Raw genomic sequence first — 24,014 nt, 5'->3', positions numbered from 1 at the left:
CCAGGCTTCTTGCATGGCAGCTATATATAGCCCTGGGTGAATAATTTTTTAACCCTCATACACATGGAGAAAGGCTTTCATCTCATTATATTATTTTATATCTTTACCCAAGACCTTAAAAATCCATCAAACATCTTTGTAGTGTTCATATGTTTCATGAACACATGTACCTACAACATTTATGAAAACTGTCTGATTTTTACACAAGGGATATTAATGCATGCCATATCAAAAACTCATTATGAATACATACATTTACCCATGAAAATTAATTTTGCATAATTCCAGTCTCTATTAATATGAATTAATTCTGAAAATAGATTACGTCCTATATATACGTGTATATGTAAAATATACCAGATTTTTTTTTTTTTAAACCAAACATTTATAAAGCTGACAAAGCACCCTTGAACAACCACATGGTTACTCAAATTATAAATCTCCAAACACTGACTGTATAAAGAATGTCTTACAGGCAAATTGGACAATTTCAAATGGAATGGTCACACAATCTGGAACACACCTGTCCCTGTTCACTGCTAGTGAGCAAATCCAGATTATATAGATAAGCCTTTAAAGGATAACATGAGCCAATGTCTGATATTGGGTTATTTCCTCCACAATTGCCATAACTCTAGACAATGGGGCTCACAACTAGACACACACCACACACACACACACCACACACACACCGACACACACACACACACACACACACACACACACACACACACAAGTCAAAGCACAGACAGAGGCAGTTGCTTATGTGGTTCACACCTACAAACAAGGAAAGCACACTAGTGACCTTGTACCCCAAAAGTCACTATTAATTGTTCATACATTTGGCTACTTGAGAAGTACCAGCCAAAAACGGTAACACTATGCTACTGGAAGAGAATTATAATTGGGGAAGGGAAGGAGGGTGGGGGGTGGGGGGGGGCAACAATCCTGCAGCAGAAGAAACACAAGGGCAAGAACATCCAAAGGCATTATACAATCAAAATGGGAGATAACTTAGTGAACATGCCCAAGTAGACATGGCTGCAAACACAATGGAAGAGTAAGGCTGGCTCAGGTCATGGGCAATTGCAGGTGTACTTATTAGGATTTTGTTTTTCGAGTTTCAGTGAGAGCTAAAGAGTGCCAATTTTGTGCTGCATTTTTCCAGGAATCTCTTCAATCTTAAGGTAGATAATATTGTTGACACACACTGCTTTTCATATATTTCCTATATAAAAAAACACAAAAATGATAACAATACTCAAAATCCAGTTCACTTGTTTTCACCAAACAAAAATCTTTAGGAAGTACCTCTTTAAGTATGCCTATGCATGTGTGTGTTTAGTGATAAAGTGCATGCATGAGTGCAGAACCCTCACATTAACTTGTTAATTCTAAGGTCCTTCAAATTTTAATACATGCCAATACATTTGAACAGTTTAATAGCAAAACTGGTTATGAAAACTCCAAGTGCCAAATCTATGGTCCAAATCTATGGTAATTCTAGGTCAAGATATGGAGGAGTAATGATAGTTTATATTTGACAACGTCTCCAAAGGTTGTGTGTGTGTTTGACAACGTCTCCAAAGGTTGTGTGTGTGTGTGTGTGTGTGTGTGAGAGAGAGAGAGAGAGAGAGAGAGAGAGATTAGTGGAAGAATGAATGGGAGTGGTTAAATGGCGGTCGGAAGCATGTCTGTTGTGGCGCTCTGTAGTATGTCAGTGGAAGTCTGTTATGAGAGTCGTAAGGTGAAGTCAGAGTTGGTTTTGACAGCAGTTATCCTTTGGTGGTTAGTTGTTTTGGTGTTATTTGATAGATTTTGGGGTTGTGAAGTTGTTGTGCATGTGTCTGTCTGGTTGTGGTGAGGTTAAGGAGGTTGGTGGTGCATTTTCGGTGTCTGTGAGTGGTGGTTGGGGCAGTGTTGGTTTTGGCGGGTTGGGTTGTGCAGGGGAAGCGTGTGGGTTGTCGTGTTCTTTCGGGCTGTTGGTGTTCGTCCGCAGTGATTTGTCGGGTTATTGAGTTGTTGTTGGGTTGTGGGTCTCAGGTGGTTGGGTTGTGTTTGGTTGTCGGCGGTGGTTGTGTGTCGGCTAGCCTATAGCCTATATCCGGTGGACAGCACAGCCTAGCCCTGAGTATCAGAAGCCAGAGGTGAGTACCTGTTTGTGTTTTGTGTTTGGTATTTCATTGAACCAATTGTCCTGCAGGTTAAAGGTAAGGTAAAGGGGAAAGTGTGAGTGTGGGAAATTTTGTTACCTGGTACGAGTAACGTAACTGTGGGGAGTTGACTTGTTTTTTCTAAGCTTGTGATCCTGCCACAAAGACTATCAGTATCTCCTAAATATTTTTTCATTTGCAGAAGTTTATGTGAGTAAAAAGATAACGATTATCAGAATTAGACATTAGCTAGTTAGATGAGGCCACTGAGTCCACCTACATTGCTCTCTCATACGGGCTGACATACATTGCCTGCTCATACAGATTGCCCAAAGGAGTATGTCTCAAATGAGAAATAAAATTTAAGAAGTTGTACAGCTAAGGCAAGAAGAGACCAAAGGGAATTGATAAAACTAAAAAGAAAAATATGACTGTAGTTTTGATGGAAAACGGGTAAAATATCACAGCAGGCCACCTACAATCAACGCTAGCCACCCTCCGAAAAGTACATTATAACGCGTCCTGACACCGAGATGGGCAGCAGTCGCGACTTCTTCTTGGTGAAAACGGAGCTAAAGACCTCTACTCTCCTTTCGAAGTAAGTATTTTCTCCATAGTTAGAAATTAAGGCCAATTTTAGATTTTAAACAGAGGGTACTGAAATGGCGCCCACGGCAGTGGAAATCTCACCAAAACGCTTTAGAAATTTTTACTTACTTAACTAAAAAAATGTTTCGAAGATTGACGCCATCTCGATGTTTACGGAGTCGCTTGTGTCGACAAACTTTCATTTCCTGTGATAAATCCGCACACCACTTGTACCCACAGACGCTGGAGCACTTTTTATCACAAACAATCGAAACACGATTTCTCACCAAAAAAAATAACAAATAACCAGGAGTAAACAGTGCTGTTTGGTAGAAGATGACGAGAAGCGTGCTCTTAGCTAATTTTTAAATAAGTAGTAAAACATCAATATTTTACATATTTATGATGATTAATTTGAAAATATTCGTTATTGAAAAAGTAACTCGACTGACTCAAATTTAAGTAATTATTTTTCTGAATTAGAACGTTCTTTTAAGTTCTGTATTATGACGTCACGACTCTTGACTTTCGTACCTATTGTAAATAATTGCTATACTCAACTGTCATTGCAGAACAGTTTACCAGTTATTCATGCAGATTGTTATCAGCTATACATGTAATTGTTATAATCGTAATGCGCATATATATCTTTATTATTTTACTTTTTTGGGATATATGAAGATGTTTTTACAAGGGGGGGCTGGATTATCGCCGTAGTGTACGCAATCGTTTTTCGGTCCATGGGCCTCTGTCTGTTTTCGCACCATAAGAAATTATGGGGCCGAATTTGCAATGACCAGAAAGTCGTTAAAAGAGGAAAGTTAGCATTGAGGTGCATATTTTTTGTTTTTGACTGAGAAAAATACAAATTTATTCAATAGCTAGCTTGTAAAATAAAAAATACTTGGTTATAAAAACTTGATTGACAACTAAGCAGCATGTCTACTATGGGTTTCAGAGAGTGCAAGCACTTTGGGCAATACCTATTTCTGTAACGAACACTCGTAACAGAACGAGATTTTGCTATAGTGCATTACACCCAGTGCAGTAATTTATGAGGGTATCGTGAATCACTAATCGTAAAGAATAACGACATTCTCCTTGTACCAAGAGACAAAAACTCCATTATGCAGAAATGGATACGAACACGCGTATAAAGCTCCACCTACCCTCCCCCCCTCCACCGCCATCCCCTTTTCTTCTTCGTTCCTCCCTTCCTCTCTCTCTCTCTCTCGTCTCTCTCATCTCTCTCTCTCTCTCTCTCTCTCTCTGTTGCCATTCGGTATGTGTTGACCCTCCAAACTGGGTATAAGACTACACACAAAACGTTGAAATTGGTGAAATTAGGCTATGTATTGGAAGTATATATACATAAATATTAAAGCCATTTTATCATTATTATTGCATTACTATGACAACTAGAATTCATGGAAACAGTTTATAATAATGGAACGGCGTATGTGTGAAGCCTCCACTAATGTGGCAACGATGATTTTGCCATTCTTAGCATGCAAACATTAAAGCATGCAAACATTAAAGCATGCAAACATTAAAGGTTCTGGCATACGATTATTAAAGAAATTCAAAATACTAATAAAGACTGAAATCAATGAAAAGTGCTAGCAAAAACAAAAAAGCAAAGAAAAAAAAACGTAGTCGTTCCTCTATGCACTTTTCCGTATTCGTTCCTGTATGGTTTTCGGCAGCCAGATGTACGAAAACGTTAGAAACATTTGATTTTATCTACTTTAGAAATATCTGTAATTTTTCGGGGTAATTTGGTTGCAAAAAAGGGATAATATACATGAATTAAATCAAAAATTTTAAATAACAAAGTAAATTTAAACTAAATAACGAGTAAAGTAAACAGTTTAAGGAATAAAACTTTGCAGTTTCGTCGTCTGTCGTCGTCTGCTGTTCGTAATTGTGTTTATGGCGCGCGCGCTTAGAAACCAGGAACAGCAACGGGTTTAAAGTGCAATGTGGAGTGAACTGAGACCAAAATGTGTATAATAACAATCAAATAAGCACTGTGGAGTTTCAGTTGTGATGGCAGTAAGGATAAAAACTGCCGATTACAAGGTAAGAATGAATTCAGTTCAAACCATAACCCCGGGAATAACAAGTTTCATACTTTCACTAATATAGGCAACAAAATGTTGTTTTATTGTGCTGATTACAACTGGCAATCTTGAGTAAGATCACCCCCCCCCCAATAAACGTTTACATTTACATACGCTAACATTGTTCAAATGAGTGCTGGGGAAAGATGGTGGCCGTCACTGATGAGAACCGTCCATGCAAAACGTAGCCGCCATATTGGATTTCAAAACTGCCTTGAAAACATATTTTACGAAGAGCTCACATGCTTATTTTAGTTCGTATGGGGCTTCATATATCACAATATGTTGACGAAACTTCAGTCTTTTAAATGGTATGCTTAGAGTTGCAAATGTATTCATGTTTCACCAATTAAATATCGAGTGAATAAGACCCGTCCACCGTGATGAGGGTTGGCCTGTCGTGATATTCTACCCTAATTACTACTCAAGTCTTATCTTTTCTCTCCTAATTTCTAAACACAGCTGTGACTAATTATAACTGATAGACCACCAAGTACCAAATTCACTGCTTAGGTCAACAGACACAAAGTAGGTTTACAGAAACATCAAGTTAGAATAGATAATCTATCATTCAAATTTAATGACACCCATTAAAACTACAGTGGATTCTAGAAATTCTTAGCATTCCAGTAAAAATGTAAACATCTTGGGTGCATATTGAGGGTTACTTACACAATAATAATGCGCAAATTTTGAAACAAAATCATGCCTCATCTGAATGTAGCCTTCCTACTTCCATGGTGAGAAAGGTTCAAGGAGAAATAGGATATGCATGTGCACCAAGGTACCATATAATGTATTATTGTGTAACAAGACAGGTTAAAATCTTGAGGCTACATATAATCTAGTCTAGTTAATTGACTAATCTCACAAGGAAACTGAAGTTCACCAGACCAAGATCCTCTGCTACACCATTTTTTGAGGCAAGACAATACAGCAGCATTAGGACTTGACTTCCTACAAGTCATGGTTTTGTGTACTGGATCCAGATTTGGATCACCACTCAAATCTAATCAGTTACTCATGCTAACAGACAGACATGTTCGGACAAAGAGACAACAAACTTGACACATTGGCTCAGTAATAAATTATCCACTGCTTTTCAAGGGACTGCTGAGAATATGTGGTCATGGAAAACAGGCATAGGATATGGGAAAGTAATGCAATGGAGAGAGGAGGGAGGTGGCGAAGGACTGAAAACAGGGTATTTAAGTGTGAATATGGAAGGGTGTATGCCGGCAGGGGGAACAACTGGAAAGTTGTGTGAGTCGTGGGGGAAAAGTGGGTTAGTGGGACAAATGAAAGAGAAGTAAAGATGTAGCAAAGAAGGGATTTTTTACACAAAATGATTTTCAGACATTAACTGGATGGTTTTGATGAAAATATTGGAACCATAAATAATGTGAAACATTGCTGATATGGCAAATATTTTGTAAAAAAAACTCATCACTACAGTAAAAACCCATAAGGCAGCAGGTGAATTATATGCAAGTTACTCTGTATATCCTGATTCTGATTTTGTCTGTGTATGGCCTGTATATAAGCTACATATGAATACATGTTATGATACGCCTCCATACTGGTTAGAATTGGACACCAATCAATTGGTTCTAAAGAGAAAACACTCACTATACCAGGTATAATAATATAAAAAATATAAAATATTACAAACAGTTTAACACCCTTATAATTAACTAATATAAACTACAGAATACCACAATTTCTTCAAAAATCAATATTTGTAAAACTCTGAACAGAAAATACTAAAATCGGTCAAAGTTTTATTATTTATGAAGGTTAGTCCCTCATTTTCTACCTTAAAAAATGGCTGTAAGTTTTAACGAATTCATAACTTCACTACTGACTGACCTGCTAATCCTCTTTGGGACATGTTTGCTAGTTTAATGACTTCTTCTTCAGTACTAAACTTCATGATGGGAGCTACTGGGCCAAATATCTCTTCTTTGGAAATAGGCATTTCTGGTGTAACTCCTGTTAGTATTGTTGGGGTGTAGTACAGGCCCCCTGGGGATGACCCTCCACAAACCAAATTTGCTCCTGAGGCGACTGCTTCTTTGACTAAGTTGACTAGCTGTAAAAATACATCTATATAATCTATTGATGATATGCAAAATATACTATTACACAAATGAAATTCGTAAACTATCAAAAAAGATGTAAACAGTATGACTATGTTTGTATTAAATAGTATATAAATGTGAGAAAGCATCTATATGCAGGAACATTCTCTATGCAAACTGTTGAATCAACTTTAGCACAAAATAATATAGTATTTAAACTACTTTTCCTACATGATGAATATTTTGACTAAGAGTAACATTCAGTGTAATCTACCTCATGCATATTAATAACATTTATGTACTTGTATAAGAGTGATATCGGAAATAACAAGATAGTATTCAAACCCTGTCATGCTGTCGCTTGTTGATGATAGGTCCTTGGGTGACTCCTGGTTCAAGCCCACTGCCCATTTTCAGTTCTTTTTTCATAGCAGCAGCAAAGCATTTCACAAATTCATCATGGATAGATTCATGAATGAAAATACGATTTGCTGTTACACATGTCTGTAAAACCCCCAAAGTTATTATGTTATACTGTGCACTAAGATTATTGCATTCATGAAAATGGAATTTTTATAATAAAATAAAATTTTATTGCATACTTACTGAACAATCATACAGCTGTAGGTTCCCAACATGGCCGACAAAAGATTCAAACTTTCACGGTGGCACCACCATCGCCGATGTAGGCGACGTCATCTCCAGCCACTCAAGGGAGGACAGGTACAACAGACTAGGTGTCAACAATTTGTTCTGCCCAACCATAAAATTCCATTTTTACACATGCAACTTACCCGGCAGATATATACTTAGCTTATGTCTCTGACGTCCGACAGAATTCAAAACTCGCGGCACACGCTACAGGTAGGTCAGGTGATCCCCCCCTACCGCCGCTGGGTGGCGGTAATAGGAATCATTCCCGTTTTCTGACAGAATTTTTCTGTCGCCGGTGCTGACAACAACTTTGTTGGTAGCTCCTGCTTTATAGAATTTCTGCTTGCTTCGCCGAGGATTATTTGGGAAGTATTTGATCATTGTTTGTTGGCATACGCTGTTTTTTGGATTAGTTGGTTAATATGTCCGATTTAACACCTGGAACTCTGTTTAGAGTATGTGTAAATGAAGGATGCAAGGTGAGGTTGCCTAAGGCTACTTTGGACCCTCACACTGTTTGTGTAAAATGTAGGGGAAGGGATTGTTCGGTTAAGGATACATGTGATGTATGTGAGAGCTTAACTGAAGTGCAATGGAAAGAACTAACTACATATGTGAAAAAGTTAGAAAAGGATAGGATTAGAAAAGCTTCAGCTAGAAGTTCAAGTAGATCCTGTTCTGCGGAACAGGATAGTATTTCTAACCCTGCAGTAGCTTCGCCATCTTCCTTTTTGGTTTCAGCTCCTTCCCCCCGCAGCGAACCCGCAGATGTGTCTGCCGAGAGAGCCGCTGTGGAAGCGTCAATCCGCGATTTGCAACAGCAATTGCGAGATATAGACCAAGGTAAGGGTGAAGTGTCTAGTGAAAAGTGCAGTGTCCCCAGTGCAGTGGAGGGGGCGTCTGACCGACCTCCGCATCGCTCCTAGGCTTAGACCTGTTTCAGACTCCCATGCCCAAGGGAGGAGGAATGTTGAAAGCCGCAAGGGGGATGTAGAGTATCCCCAACGGTCAGGCGTCCCTTCAGCAGATCCTGTAGGCTCGTCCCAGGCTGCTGTAGAGAGCTATAGGAAAAGCCTCTTAAGGAAGTGTTTTTCCGACTGATTCGTCCTCTCCTAAACGAGGATGGAGCTCATCTTCCAAATCGCGCCCTCTCAAGAGAGCCTGGAAACCTTCAGGAGAAGGCGCTCTTGACTCCAGCCCGGAGCCTTTTCCGGAGTATTCTCCTGCGCCTAAGAAGGCTATGAAGTCTCCGGAATCTTCACCAGAAGGGATTCGGTCCTCTACTAAGAAATTCCTGTTGGACCTTCAAGCGAATCTCTCTTCTTTAGTAGGCTCTCTTTCAACTAGTAGGCGCAAGGAGCCTTCTCGCAGGAAGGACGCCTCTCTTCCAGTTAAGAGTTCTGTTAGGAGACCTTCTCCTAGTAGGAAGGAGGAGTATAATAGGCGATCTTCTCCAGTAAGAACCTATTCTCCCCCGAGAGTAGACGACTCCTTTGATACTTCGTCTAGACAGGGAAAATGGTATTCCCGCGCAGAAGCTCTGATGCTAAGAGTCATAGCGCAAAGCGCCAAGAAGTAGGCTCTAGATCCTCTCCTTGTAGGAGTAAGGAGAAAGTCCTCTTGCGAGAAGGTAGTGATCGGTTCGTATCTGTCGAACGATCTCCTAGAGATAGGATCTCCCTCTTCAAGTGGAAGGAAGGAACGAGAGAGGAACGCTCTGCTCAGAGGGATAGAAGCGAGAAAGGCTCTCCTTCGAAGGATGACTTTCTAAGAAAAGGCGCCAACATTCGATAGGTACTCCTGGATGATAGAAGCCCTTTAAGTTACTCGAGAGCTCATGGTAGGCTTTCCTCAAGGGAGTCAAGCACTCCTAGCAGGTTCCAAGATTCTAGGAAGAACCTAAACATGGGTTCGCGCCTACTCCTGGGCAGAGTATCTAGAGTGGACGCTTACCTATCTCCTAGCAGGTGTCAAGAGCCTGAAAGGAGCCTAATCTTGGATTCGCGCCCTACTCCTGTAAGACGATCAAGAGTAGGCGCAAGCTCCTCTCCTCAAAGGCAGCAAGAGCCTAAGATGAGCCTTGCCAGGGATTTGCGCCCTACTCCTGGAAGAAGATCAGGAGTAGGCTCTTACGCCTCTCCTCGTAAGATTCAGGAGCCTGAAAGGAGCCTCTTGTCAGACGCGCGCCCTACTCCTGGGAGTCACAGAAGAGTAGGCGCAAGCGCCTCGCCTCACAGGCGCCAAGAGCCCGAAAGGATCCTGAATTTGGATTCGCGCCCGACTCATAGTAGGCGCTCGAGAGTAGAAACGAGTGTTTCTCCGGATAGGCGCCAAGAGCCTGAGAAGGTAGGCTCTAGATCGCCCTCCCCTATCTAGGTATCAAGAACCCAGGGAGCGGCAAAAAGCGGAGGTTTTTCTTTACCGAGGAAACATATCTCGGGTATGAACTGGCGGCTTCATTTGACAAACTCTTGAAGGATAAGAGTCGCATACCTTGCCAGGACTTCTTCACCTAAGAAGTCTCCCTCTCCGAATGTAACCTTGGAGGAAGTCTCGGAGGAGGAAGAAACGAAAGAAGTAGGAATCTCTGATTATAAGAGACTTTCTGCATTACTACTTCAGGAGTTTGGGGACTCGCTGTGTTCGGCTGATCCTCCTTCTTCATGGATCTCGCTATCGAGTATTAAGTTGGCAAAATCCCCCCTCTTTTTGTCAAGATGCGGCCAACTCTCTCTATGAGAAAGGCCATTAAGAATCTGGAGAACTGGCTCCTGGTTAAGAAGGAGGCAGGTAAGACGGTGTTTTTGTGTCCTCCGTCTAGATTGACAGGTAAGCCGGGTGTCTGGTACGACACGAAGGAACCCATGGGGTTAGGCCTTCCGGCTTCTGCAAACGCAGATTTTTCTGCTCTGGTGGACTCATCTAGAAGACGCTCTCTACTATCAGCTAAAGCGTCTTGGGGAATGTGCGAAATGGACCCATTTACTCAAGGGTCTATTTCGCACATTAGAAGTCTTCAACTTCATGGATTGGGCCTTAGGAGCTCTAGCAAAAAGAGCGCAGGATCCGGAGTTTGGGAGTTGTTGTACGATGGAGGGGTGTTATTCAAGTGTCCTTTCGTGCCTGGACAAGGCAGTCATGGATGGATCCACAGAAGTAGCCTCTCTCTTTGGAGCAGGAGTGCTCAAAGAGATCAGTCTACAGCTCGTTTCTCTCCAAGTCTGTTTCTCCCTTGCAGAGAGCCTCTTTGCTTTTTTCCCCACTCTCGGAATACCTTTTTCCTCAGGAGACAGTGAGGGACATTTCTAGGTCACTGTCGGAGAAGGCTACGCAAGATCTTCTTGCTCAGTCCGCCAAGAGGCTTAAACCTGCTGTGCCGATGGCTAAGAGAGAGGGAGCAACGAATAAAGTGTCCTTCCAACAGCCCTTTCGAGGAAGAACAACCTCGAGACCCGCACCTAAGAGTAGAAGGCCGTTTAAGAGAGGACGATCTTCTCGAAGACCATTCTCAAAGCCGCAAGTGAGACAGGAGTCCTCCAGACTCAGTAGGAGCCAGACTTTTGAGGTTCGCGAAAGTCTGGGCTCAGAGAGGGGCGGACAACTGGTCCCTCTCGATCCTCGAGAGAGGATACCTGATCCCCTTCAGGGAAAAACCTCCCTTAACCACCACTCCAAGGGAGTTAGCGGCAAGATACAGAGATCCTTTAAAGAACCAAGCACTATTACATCTGGTGCAACAGATGTTAGAAAAGAAGGCTATAGAAAAGGTATTAGACATTCAATCTCCAGGCTTTTACAATCGCCTCTTTCTGGTACCAAAAGCCTCGGGGAGTGGAGACCATGCTGGTACGTAAGCGCTCTGAATCACTTTGTGATCAAAACAACATTCACAATGGAGACGACTTCTTCAGTTCTTTCAGCGTTAAGACAAGGGGATTGGATGGTGTCATTGGATCTGCAAGATGCCTACTTTCATGTACCATCCATCCCTCGTCCAGAAGGTATCTAAGATTTATGATACAGGGCCAAGTATTTCAGTTTCGCGCCCTTTGTTTCGGTCTTTCCACAGCTCCCCAAGTTTTCACGGGATTGATGAAAAACGTAGCACATTGGCTACATTTAAAAGGAATAAGGATATCTCTGTATCTCGACGATTGGCTGATTCGCTTGCAATCCAGGGATCAGTGTCTGGAGGACCTGACTCAGTCCCTGGGACTGTTAGTGCACCTCGGGAAATCCCCCAGAGATCCCCAGCAAAGCATTGTCTATCTGGGGATTCTGATGGATTCTCGGGGTTTTCAAGTGTTTCCGTCCATAGAAAGACAGGAACGGTGCATTCTAAAAGTGAAGACCTTCCTAGAGAAAGAACAATGTTCTGCGAGGGAATGGATGAGTCTTCTGGGGACCCTCTCCTCGTTGGAACAGTTAGTTTCTCTAGGGAGGCTTCACATAAGACCTCAATTCTTCTTGAAGGAGAATTGGACCAGAAGAATCAGGATCTGTGGGAATCTTTTCCTCTGTCCAGAGGTATAAAGGAAAGCCTCAGCTGGTGGTTAGAACCAGGCAGACAACGAGGGACTGTCGCTGCAGTTACCGAACCCCTCCCTAGTGTTGTTTACAGACGCTTCGGAGACGGAGATGGGGGGGTGACGTTGGGCCTAGAGAAGTGTCAGGCACCTGGAGTGGGAACAGGTGTCCTGGCACATCAACGAGAAAGAGTTAGTGGCAGTGCATCTAGCTCTCAGACAGTGGGAATCCCAAGTCGCGAACTCAGTGTTGCAGGTAAATCACAACACGACAGCTCTAGCCTACATAAGAAAAAACAGGGGGGGACTCACTCCCTCTCACTGTACAAGAAGGCGAAAGAGCTTCTTTTATGGTCAAAGGAGCGAAACATCACGCTCTTAACGAGGTTTATCCAAGGCGAGAAAAACGTCAGAGCAGACTTGTTGAGCAGGAAAGATCAAGTCATTTCCACGGAGTGGACCCTGCACTCAGAGGTCTGCAATCAGATTTGGAGCCTATGGGGAAGGTCAAACATAGACCTGTTGCAACTCATTGGAATGCCAGGCTGGAGAACTACTGCTCTCCGATTTCGGATCCGAGGCAGTAGCAATAGACAGCCTCCTCGTAAATTGGGAAGAATAGACGGCTACGCTTTTCTTCCTTTCAAGATCATAGGAAACGTCATAAGGAAGTTTGTTTTGACGAAAGGAGCGAAATTGACCCTAATCGCCCCCCCATTTTGGCCAGCTCAAGAGTGGTTCACAGAGGTACTGGAATGGATGATAGATTTTCCAAGGTACCTTCCTTTACGGAACAATCTTCTCAGACAGCCCCACTTCGACAAATATCACAAAAACCTCCCCGCGCTCGGTCTGACTGCCTTCAGACTGTCGAAGGACTCGTCGGAGCGATGGGGTTTTCACGCGCGGCTGCAAAGGCAATTGCAAGAGCCAGGAGACCTTCAACTATACGCGTGTACCAGTCGAAGTGGGAAGTGTTCCGAAGGTGGGCCAGGAATCAGAATGTATCCTCTTCCAGTACCTCTGTGACGGAAATAGCAGATTTCCTGTTGTATTTGAGACAAAATGTAACCTTGCAGTCTCGACTATAAAAGGTTATAAAAGTATGCTTTCCTTGGTGTTTAGACATACTTGACTAACATCACGGATGATAAAGATCTACACGATTTGATTAAATCATTCGAAACTTCGAAGTCCAAGACAGCCAGACCACCCAACTGGAACCTGGATGTGGTGCTAAGGTTTATCATGGTCAGATAAATTTGAACCTCCCAATTAACTCATCGTTTAGGGGACTTGACTAGGAAATCTATTTTCCTCTTTGCATTAGCATCAGCTAAAAGGATAAGTGAACTCCAGGCTTTAGAAGGCACAGTGGGCTTCAGGAAGGATTCTGCAGTGTGTTCATTTAACCCCCTATTTTTTAGGAGCAAAAAATGAGAATCCTTCTAGAGCTTGGGCCAAGGACGTTTGAAGTTAAAGGATTGACTTCCCTGGTAGGAGAGAGATAGAGAACTCAGAGAGCCTTTGGTGCTCGGTAAGAGATCCGAGAAGAACGATGTCAAAGAATGCACAGGCATTCTTTATCAGAGATATTATTACAGAAGCACATATTTCTGTAAAGAGGAACATCTCGGACAGATGAGAGTTAAAGCACATGAGGTCAGAGCCGTAGCAACCTCATTAGCTTTCCACAAGAATATGTCGTTACAGGACTTAATTGGATCCACATATTGGAGATGCAATTCTGTGTTTGCGTCTAACTATTTGAGAGATGTACGTGTAACTTATGATAAGTGCTTCTCTCTCGGACCTTACGTGTCTGCGGATTCGGTGCTGGGACAGGGGGCTGAAACCAATCTAGCTTAGTTTAGATAGATTAGGAATTTTAATCTTATGGTGTTTGTTTTTTATGGTCGATTGAAAGTGGTCAGGGAAAAGTACCACTTTCAAATCGTAGTGTATAACAAGTAGTGTGGTCAGGTGGTCGAGGTTGGTTGTTTTCATGCTCCTTGTAATGGTTTGGACCTAGGCTCTGTCTTGTAAGAGGGTTAGTCCCCGTTGATACGACAAAGGTGAAGGCTCTACCATGTAAGTGGGATAGGCCCCATTGGTACGATCCGAAATAAGGCTCTGTCGAGTAAGCGGGCTAGCCCCCATTGACATGATCCAGAAGAGTTCTCAGTGACAGGTCTCATCCTCACTGGAACTCTTGAGGCAAGCAGACTCAATAGGACAGTACTCATGAAGTCTTCTGCCCAATAAGGTAGGAATCAAGGTATTTTAAGTTTATTTTATAGTACCTACAACAAAAGGTTGTTTTCCTGTTTTTTGGAATTGCTATTCATATTGAGTAACTATCTCTTACCCTCCTCCAAGGGTGCCAATCAGCTAAGTATATACCTGCCGGGTAAGTTGCATGTGTAAAAATGAAAAAGAAATTGTTAAGATACAATAAAGTTTTACACATACTTACCTGGCAGATATATACGTTTAATGGCCCACCCATCCTCCCCTCAGGAGATAGGGGAAGAAAAATTCTGTCAGAAAACGGGAATGATTCCTATTACCGCCACCCAGCGGTGGTAGGGGGTGATCACCTGACCTACCTGTAGCGTGTGCCGCGAGTTTTTGAATTCTGTCGGACGTCAGAGACATAAGCTAAGTATATATCTGCCAGGTAAGTATGTGTAAAACTTTATTGTATCTTAACAATTTCATTTTCATTGCAGTGTCCTACCGAACAATTATACAGCTGATTACCCATTGCAAGGATGGGGGGCTGTGGATGTATGCTTAATTAAAAAATATAGCAAGATCCTTGAAAAAGACAATGATCAGCACTGTTGTACCCTTTCTTGTAAGAGAGCCACTGCAGGAAAATATACTGCCCCTGGTCAGTGCTCATCATCTTACGTAGTAGAGAGCTTGGATGTCTGTCCAAAGAGTGCCCTCTACATAGAGTGGAATTCCTTTGCAGTCATGGCATTGTTCACTGCTGACTTGACAAAGGGGAGGAAAAATACAATACTGCCCTTGCCCTGGGTGAAGACCAGATACCGCATGCAAGTGGCAACAAGTCACCTACATCATATTAAAAACCTATACCTACCATATAAAAAATAATTGACCGGTGAGTACTCCAGGTTAAAAGTACCCCCAGCTTTCCCTTAACACGGCAACCTTGATACAAGGCGAAAATACAGCGAGGCACCCACCCCCATGTCGTTTCTCCTAACACCATGCCAGCTGCGGAAATAGGACCAAGAGAAATACAGTCTTCAAACACCGTCTCAATCTCTTTCAGGTAATGAGACACAAACACCGACTCTGACCTCCAAAAGGTACTCTGCAGAATGGCAGACAGCGACAAATTATGTTGTAATGCCAGAGAGGTCGCTACTGCTCAGACTTCGTGTGCCTTAACTTTCAACACAGGATAGTCTTCTGCGTTGACATGAGAATTTGCTTCAACAATAAGTTCTCTCAAGAAGAAGGAGATCGCATTCTTTGAAAGGGACGAGAGGGATTCTTCACCGAACACCACAGTCGAGAAGATGGAGCTCTTATTTTCGCTGTCTGTGGAGATAATATCTAAGAGCTCTTAATAGGCGAGAATATCAGCCAAATTCATAAGTGTGAAGGAGAGGGGCTAAGGTTTTGAAGGGTTTTTGTTCTTGGCTTGAAAACTCAACATCAAAGAGCATACTGCATCCCCTTGTGAGAAGCCAACTCTTTTCTCCATAGCATGGAGTTCGCTAACATGTTTTGCTGAAGCTAACACTATCAAGAATAATGTCTTCTTGGTTAGATTCATCATCGAAGAAGACCGCATTGGTTCGAAAGAAGAACTCGAAAGCCACTTGAGCACTACGTCAAGGTTCCAAGACACAGAATCTTTTGAGCACTTAGAAGTTTCTAAAGACTTAATCAAGTTCGAAAGGTCACTATTATTAGACAGGTCACTGCCTCTGCCTTTGAATACAGATGCTAACGTCGCCCTGTAACCCCTAATCGTTGAGGGAGCCAAGCCTCTAGATACTTTTAGGAAAAGAAGAAAGTCTTGCAGACGCAGATAGACCGCTAGTAACTCCTTTATGTTGATGTGAAAGGAACTCTGCTCCATCGTCCATATTACCGGCACTGTCATCTCTCCCAAGACTGCTCCTTAAACTATGTCGGATGAGTCAAAAAGAACTGTAAGGTTGGGTGGAGAGGAAGAAGAGAAATGCTTCCGATAGTCTCGTTCTGAGAGCCACTATGCTAGATCCTCTTTGATCTTGTGATGTCGAACACCTTTGAGTCTAGCCGAGACTTCCTGCACCACGATGCCTTCAGGAAGAATTGAAGGGGTTGCATATGTAACCTTCTGCATCTGAGTATTACCAAAATTCTTCTACTGATGATAAGGTACCCAGATGACTGATCCACTGGAGAGCAGAACAAGATTGATGGTTCAGGAACTCCTTAACTACCTGAAGGCATGACAACTCTTCTCCAAGAGAGAAAAGTCCAAAATACTTGACATGTATTGAGAGGAGCAGAAATGCCAGTTGTCCAGGTAAAGTGCCACATTGATACCCAGGAGATGTAGCCACTTCCCTAGAGGAGCCACTACTTGGGTAAACACCTAAGAAGCCGTTGAAAGACCAATACAGTGGTCTAAACTGTAATACTTTACCCATGAAAACAAATAAACAAATTTCCTTGATTCCAGATGAATTGGAATACGGAAATAAGCTTCTTAAATGTCCAAGGAGACCATCCAGTCTCCTTGGCGAAGCGATGCTAGGAGCGAGGGGTAGTTTTTATATTGAACTTTGTTTTCGAGACAAACAAGTTCAGAGTGCTTACATCCAACACGGGTCTCCAGTCCCCTGATGCCTTGGGGACTACAAAAAGGTGTTTTGTAAAACCCCAGAGACAACTTGTCGATTACTCTAACTCTAAGGCTACTGCTTTCTGAGAAGAGACTCCCACCTCTTTGGTTAGTGCTACAAACCTCTCTGAGCCTGGAGAAGTAAGCTGAAAATGCGATCGGCGCATTGGAAAGAGGGGAAGGAGTTTAGAAAGGAATGGAGTAACCGAGGTGAAGAACTTGGACCACCTAAGGATCTGCCCCTCTGCGATTCCACTCCTCCCAAAACAGGTACATCCTGGCACCTACCAGAGTATGAAGGATAGTCATATTACTTAGGTGATGGCTTAGAAGGTTTTGTCGTGGATTTGGAAGGGGGGTGTAGGTTCGAGTGAGGTCTAATGAAGGGCCTGGATCTGCCTCCATGAAAAGGCTGCTGCAAAGGAGAGGAAGATTTTACAGGAGTCATAGAGGTGGCTTTCACTCGCTTAGTCGACTGGGCCAACAGATCAGTTCTCAATTTTTTCTCCAAAGCAGAAAGAATAGCATTAACTGTCTCTTCCGGAAATAAATGTTGCTTATCTAACAGCAAGAAAAGCAAGGCAGACTTCTGGGAAGAAGTAACTCCTTTCACAACGAAGGAGCACCAGTGTTATCTCTTCTTAAGTCCCAAAGGGAAAGAGAGAGGCGATCTCATCAGAAGTGTCCCTGACAGATTTGTCGGCACACGAAAGATTCCCGAACCAATTCGACATCACATTTTCTGGAATAGAAGGGCAATCCTCAATCTTCGAACCAAGAGCTCCGACTATCCAGTCCAGAAAACTCATAATTTCCAGAACCTTAAAGAGGTTCTTGACCAAATGATCTAATTCGGAGGAAGAAAAGAACGCCTTTGCCACCAAAAACACCGCTCTGCAATTAGTGTCGACAAGACCAGAGAAATTCCCCTGGGAGGAGACAGACAGAAACTCCCATGGAAGGAGCTTCTCCAGTTACATAGAAACAGTATCTCTTGTTGATGAGCTTCGATGGTGGAAAAGCAAAAGAAGCCTTGCCTGACTCTCTCTTAGCTGATAACCAGTCTTTTACAATATGAAGAGACTTCTTCGAAGCCTTTGACAAAACTAACTTGGGAAGCAAAGGGTCCACATGCTTCCTTCTCATATAAAAAAATCGAAGCAGGAGATCTAGGAGCTGCCCGCACTAAAGTAATCGGGGTACGTATCCAAGAGATACAGTAGAAGACTCGAATATGCCGACATGGGAATAGAATTTGTTTCCTGCTCTTCTTCCTCCGACAAAACTGGAGAAAGAGAAGGTTCTGCTGGCTTAACAGCCAACTGCTTGCCCTTCAAATAAGCCATCAACTCTTCCAACTGTTTCCGAGGGAATAGATTCGATTTATCCCGAGTCGAAACAGCAGAAGTTGAAATGCCAGAAGTCGCAAGTGTCAAAACTTTCGACAATAATGGATTGATGTTTGCACGAGAAGTCGAAGGTGGGTTCGATGAATGTACAAGTGTTGAACGTTTTGAAGGCGTCAAAATACAAAATATGACCACCTCGAGGGTCCAAAAAGACTGAAGTCGAAAATTGATCTTGAGGAGAAGTAGAAGTAACGACACTACAAGAAGTACATGGACGAGATCCCCTTCCTTGGACTTCTTAACAAGAGGAGATGAGTAATCTCCTGCAGTCGCGCGTCTTTTCAATGGACGAGAAACTGATGAACTGCGCCACTTACGATGCCTCATGGGAAAAGAATCATTAGACTCCAATGATAGTGGAGCAATGAACAAAACACCTTTCCAACGGTGTTCTGTCGAAATCTGTTGGTGCACTACAGGATCGATGGAGGAAGCGACTGCTTGTGGGGGAGCCCTGCCAGTCCTTCCTTGGACCTCCAGTAGTTTCTCCTCAAGGTGGGGGAACGAAAGGGACCTTTGTCTAGAGAACTGGTGGGAAAACAGCCACCCCTCAGAAAGCAACACTTGGCACTTCTTTATTAGAATTAGCCTTTCCTAGAAAAGACTTAACTGTAAAACCTAACTCCATAACTGTACTGGCAAGAATATTGGACTTTTTCTCGAACCTAGTTTCGAGGCTGGCAATGGTGTCGGGAGAAACTACACGGGAAGCTGGTAAAGGAGTTAAAGGAGCAGGAGAATGAGGCCTCAAGATTGGAGACATAGAAGAGAAGGAGAGACAGGACAAACTGGATCTGCGGAAGATGCAGACGAGGCTGTACTAACTTAACCCTCTTACGCCGGAGCGGTAAATAAAAAATTGTCTCCCGTGTGCCGGAGGGGTTTCGGACCGAACGCGGAAGCGGAAAAAATATTTTTTCAAAAATCACAGAGCCCTTAGTTTTCAAGATTAAGAGTTCATTTTTGGCTCCTTTTTTGTCATTGGCTGAAGTTTAGTATGCAACCATCAGAAATGAAAAAAATTATCATTATCATATATAAATAATGCGATATATGATAGCGCAAAAACGAAATTTCATATATAATTGTATTCAAATCGCGCTGTGCGCAAAACGGTTAAAGGTAACAAGTTACTTTTTTTTATTGTAATGTACACTAAATTGCGATCATTTTGGTTTATATAACACCATTGTAAAACGATAAAAGCAACACAGAGAAAATATTATCACAAAATAATGCATGAATTTGTAACGCGCAGACATAAACAAATATTTTTTCAAAAATTCACCATAAATCTAAATATTGTCCTAGAGACTTCCAATGTCTTTCAAAATGAACACAAATGATTGAATATTACTATACTGTAAGAGTATTAGCTTACAATTGCAGTTTTCGACCATATCTGACGAGTTAACGTTGCCCAAATGTCGAATTTTTTATATATATATTTATATGCAATTTATTTTGGAAATAAGAAAGCTACAACCTTCAAATATTTTTCGTTTTATTTTACATGAAATTGCGCACATTTTCATATATAAAACTCTATGAAATGCCTAATATGAAACGGAGCAAATATTCCGAGAATGGGACGTACGCATTTCGGAGATTTGTGGCGGAGAATCCGCACGCGGAGGGAAGGAAAGATTTTTTTTAAATTCACCATAAATCTAAATATTTTGCTAGAGACTTCGAATTTGTTTCAAGATGAAGATAAATGACTGAATATTACTAGACTGTAAGAGTTTTAGCTTACAATTGCGTTTTTCGACCATTTTGGTAGAGTCAAAGTTGACCGAACGTGGTTTTTTTCTATTTATCGTGATTTATATGCAAATATTTCAAAAATGAGGAAAGCTACAACCTTCAATTATTTATTGTTGTATTCTACATGAAATTGCGCACATTTTCATATATAAAACTTTATGTAACGGCTAATTTAAAATGGTGCAAACATTACCACAATCGCACGTATATTTTTTCGGAAGAGTTACCGCGCGGACGTAAAGAAAATGTTATTTTTTTCATAAATTCACAATAAATCGAAATATTGTGCTAGAGATTTCCAATTTGTTGCAAAAGGAAGGTAAATGCTTGAATATTACTAGAATACAAGCGTTTTAGCTTACAATTGCGTTTTTCGACCATTTCGGTAGAGTCAAAGTTGACCGAAGGTTGAAATTTTGGCAATTATCGTTATTTATATGAAAATATCTCAAAACTGATAAAAGCTACAACCATGGGTTGTTTTTAGTTGTATTGTGCATGAAATTGCGCACATTTCCATATATAAAACTTTATATAACGGCAAATTTTAAAATGGTGCAAACATTACCACAATCGCATGTATGATTTTTTTCGGAAGAGTTACCGCGCGGACGTAAGGAAAAAGTTTTTCATAAATTCACCATAAATCGAAATATTGTGCTAGAGACTTCCAATTAGTTGCAAAATGAAGGTAAATGATTGAATATTACTAAAAATATATGAGTTTTAGCTTAAAATTGCGTTTTTCGACCATTTCGGTAGAGTCAAAGTTGACCGAAGGTTGAAATTTTGGCAATTATCGTTATTTATATGAAAATATCTCAAAACTGATAAAAGCTACAATCATGAATATTTATTGTATTCTACATAAAAATGCGCACATTTTCATATATAATACTTCATGTAACGGCTAATTTACAATGGTACAAAAATTATGTCAAAGTGACGAAATAATTTCCGAGATGTGTCACAGATACTTTTTAGTGCGGCAAGTAAGAAATTCGCGCTTGCGCGCCTGCGTAACGATTGTAAACAAACAACACCTTGATCCGTGAACTCCCAGCATCCCCCAAGGCGCGTGATTCAAAAGTTTTAGGCTGGTAGGCCTATAAGTATTTTTCCGCGAATTTTAAAAAAAATTTTGTAAGTCGACGTAAAATACGTCCAGTCGGCACACGGGAGACAAAAAATGTCGATGTAAAATACGTCCAGTCGGCGTAAGAGGGTTAACCAGAAGCCGGCAGAGAACGAATGGTGACACCTGGTCTGTTGTACCTGTTTGCCATCGCGGTAGTTTGAATCTTTTGTCGGCCATTTAGGGAACCTGCAGCTGTATAATTGTTTGGTAAGACACTGCAATAAAAAAACTGATATTAACTGTACCTTTAATTTTTATGAATGCTATTCATTACTAATATTTCAATCAATGCTTGCTTTTCAAAATGTCAATAAAAATAATGCTTTATTCTTTGGAAAAAAAAAAACGCATAGCCAGTCAATACAAATAATGCACTATTCTTTGAAAATAAATTACCAGTAGCCACAGCACCTGAATGAAAACAAAATGATGTACAAACATCTTCCATATTGATATTTAATCCAACAAGTCTACATTGAAAGTCCGGTCTGGAGATGCTGCTTAAGACCTTGACTGAAAACTGTAAGGACATCACATTCACTCTTATTTAAAATACACATAAGTGCCAATTCTTATACAATGTTTCAGCCAAGCATTACTACAGCCTGCAATTATTTTTGCTGCGGGAAAAAAAGAGAAAATAAATTACATCAGGTTTAACAAGGGATAAGAAATTTCTAAAGATATATTTCTTTCGATATACAGTGCTTGCCCCAGTATCCGCGGGAATGGGAACCAGACCCCCATGAATAGTTGAAACCCCTATAAAAAATGCTTAAAACTGCCTGTTTTGCTAGTTAAAACTCAAGAAAAAAACACTAAAAATGTATACCTGGTTTTTTTAACAATTTTATCACAAAAAGTGCATTTTCTGATGAAATTGAAAGAAATCTCATATACAAAACCACGATAGGCGAATTTTCGGCGAATAATGGGAGTATTTGTTCCAGAGAGAATTCTGCGAATACATGAGTCCGTGAATATGGGGGTTCACTATAATCAAGTAGTCAAACAAAAAATATAAACCAAAAAATACAAAGATAACTGGTACCACAGTTATCATCAATCATTGAAAAGGTAATCAAATATATATAGTACTGTGAGAAACTTTTTAGGTTCCAGATCTGACTCTGAAGAAAACCCTTTATATTACAATACTGTTCAGTAAATTCATTGTTACTTCATAAAAGAGGCTTTCTTGTGAGTTACTATGCATCTGCTTACACAATAATGAAAAAGCACTAATTTATACAACTTTGTATCTACATGTGTTTCCATATTGTAACCTAAGTATTCATTACATGAAAAACTTATGGAAACACCTGTATAGTAAATTTTCTTACTACTGTATGATAATACGGTAAGAAAATGTCAATTTCTTCAATACATATATGTACTGTATTTAAAGAGGAAGAATTTTGCATATTCTTTACCAGGAAGAGGCTGCAAATTTAATCGATTTCATGATAGAATAAAAATCTATATGCTGTGATGTTATGATATAAATAGAACCTCTTCCCACATAAAATGAATAAACATGTAAAACTGGATTGCTGAAAGTCCTCTACTGTGTTTGGAAATGGTTGTTTACTTGCTCTGATATTCGTACGGAAACTTTTGGAATTCTATTTTCATAAAACCTATTAAATGTCACACTTAATAATGAAAATATGAATTACTAAAGCATTTCAAATTCAGCTGCAAGTGAATCAAGTGAATGGAAGTATCATTCACGCAATTTTTTACCCTGAGCCAACCATTATAAGCCTTTGTATAAGATTTTATTTTTGAAAAAAAACAAAAAAAAACAAAAAATCTGTCCATATAGAGTAAATATCAGTGATGAAATTTATTAGGTCAACAAAATTTATTCTTTTTAGCATTTATGCACTCACCTGCCCAGTGTTTCGGAACTTTGATGCCATGATCCCCTGTACAGCAGCATCTAAATTGGCTGTGGGAAATACTATGAAAGGGGCGTCACCTCCTAGCTCAAGTGAAAGCTTCTTAACAGTTTGCCCACACTGGGAGTAAAGCCACTGTAGTATAGAAAATAGTTTGGATAAATTGTTTTATATGCAATTAAATCTGTTGGAGATAAATTCAAATACTGTACTACTCTATTCCAAAGAACTTTTGATACTTAAGAAAATACCCATCTCTTAAGAGATTTTGGAAAACATCCTCAAAATATCAAGTACAATCTATGTAAGTATATTTAGCTAATAATTATTAGTGACTTGTCTTATATATCAATATGACATTTTTATAATCAAATTAGATTTTATATGTACTTACCAAGTAATTACATGGCTAAAAGTTTCTAGTATCAGCAGCTAAAAAAAATGTGAAATTCACTGAAGTGATTCTTTTGTTTGTGTGTAATTTGATTTAATTGTATAGATTTTAGGCAATGTCAACCACTGGGGCAACTAAGGCCATTCAGTGCTGAAACAGAAATTGACAGTGAAAAGGTTTGAAAGATGTAACAGGAGGAAAGCCTCACAGTTGCACTATGAATCAATTATTAGGAAATGGCAGAAAGATGGAAGAAAGATAATATGAAAGGAGGTACAGTAAAAGGAATGAAAGTGCTTGCAGCTAGGGACTGAAGGAACACTGCAAAGAACCTTAAGTAATGGCTACATTGCACTGCATGAGGTGCATTGACAGCACTACGCATCTACAGGGTGTTT

General features: G+C 40.7%; 1 protein-coding gene and 1 pseudogene across 1 annotated transcript in view; one reads left to right on the top strand and one right to left on the bottom strand.

Moving 5' to 3' along the window:
• The window catches only part of LOC135196918 (succinate-semialdehyde dehydrogenase, mitochondrial-like), a 176,376-nt pseudogene that overhangs the window by 68,110 nt on the left and 84,252 nt on the right, over positions 1-24,014 (top strand).
• LOC135196914 (succinate-semialdehyde dehydrogenase, mitochondrial-like) overlaps positions 1-24,014 on the bottom strand; it is a 41,925-nt gene that overhangs the window by 265 nt on the left and 17,646 nt on the right. Inside the window, exons 6-8 of the mRNA XM_064223736.1 lie at positions 23,214-23,357; positions 7,291-7,449; positions 6,734-6,956 (exon numbers count right to left, since the gene is read on the bottom strand). Of these exons, the coding sequence (XP_064079806.1) occupies positions 6,734-6,956; positions 7,291-7,449; positions 23,214-23,357 (526 nt within the window). The remainder of the gene's footprint in view (positions 1-6,733; positions 6,957-7,290; positions 7,450-23,213; positions 23,358-24,014) is intronic.

The sequence above is a fragment of the Macrobrachium nipponense genome, chromosome 18, assembly GCF_015104395.2.
Source record: "Macrobrachium nipponense isolate FS-2020 chromosome 18, ASM1510439v2, whole genome shotgun sequence".
Classification (NCBI taxonomy): Eukaryota; Metazoa; Arthropoda; class Malacostraca; order Decapoda; family Palaemonidae; genus Macrobrachium; species Macrobrachium nipponense.
This window is presented reverse-complemented; position numbering and strand designations above follow the sequence as displayed.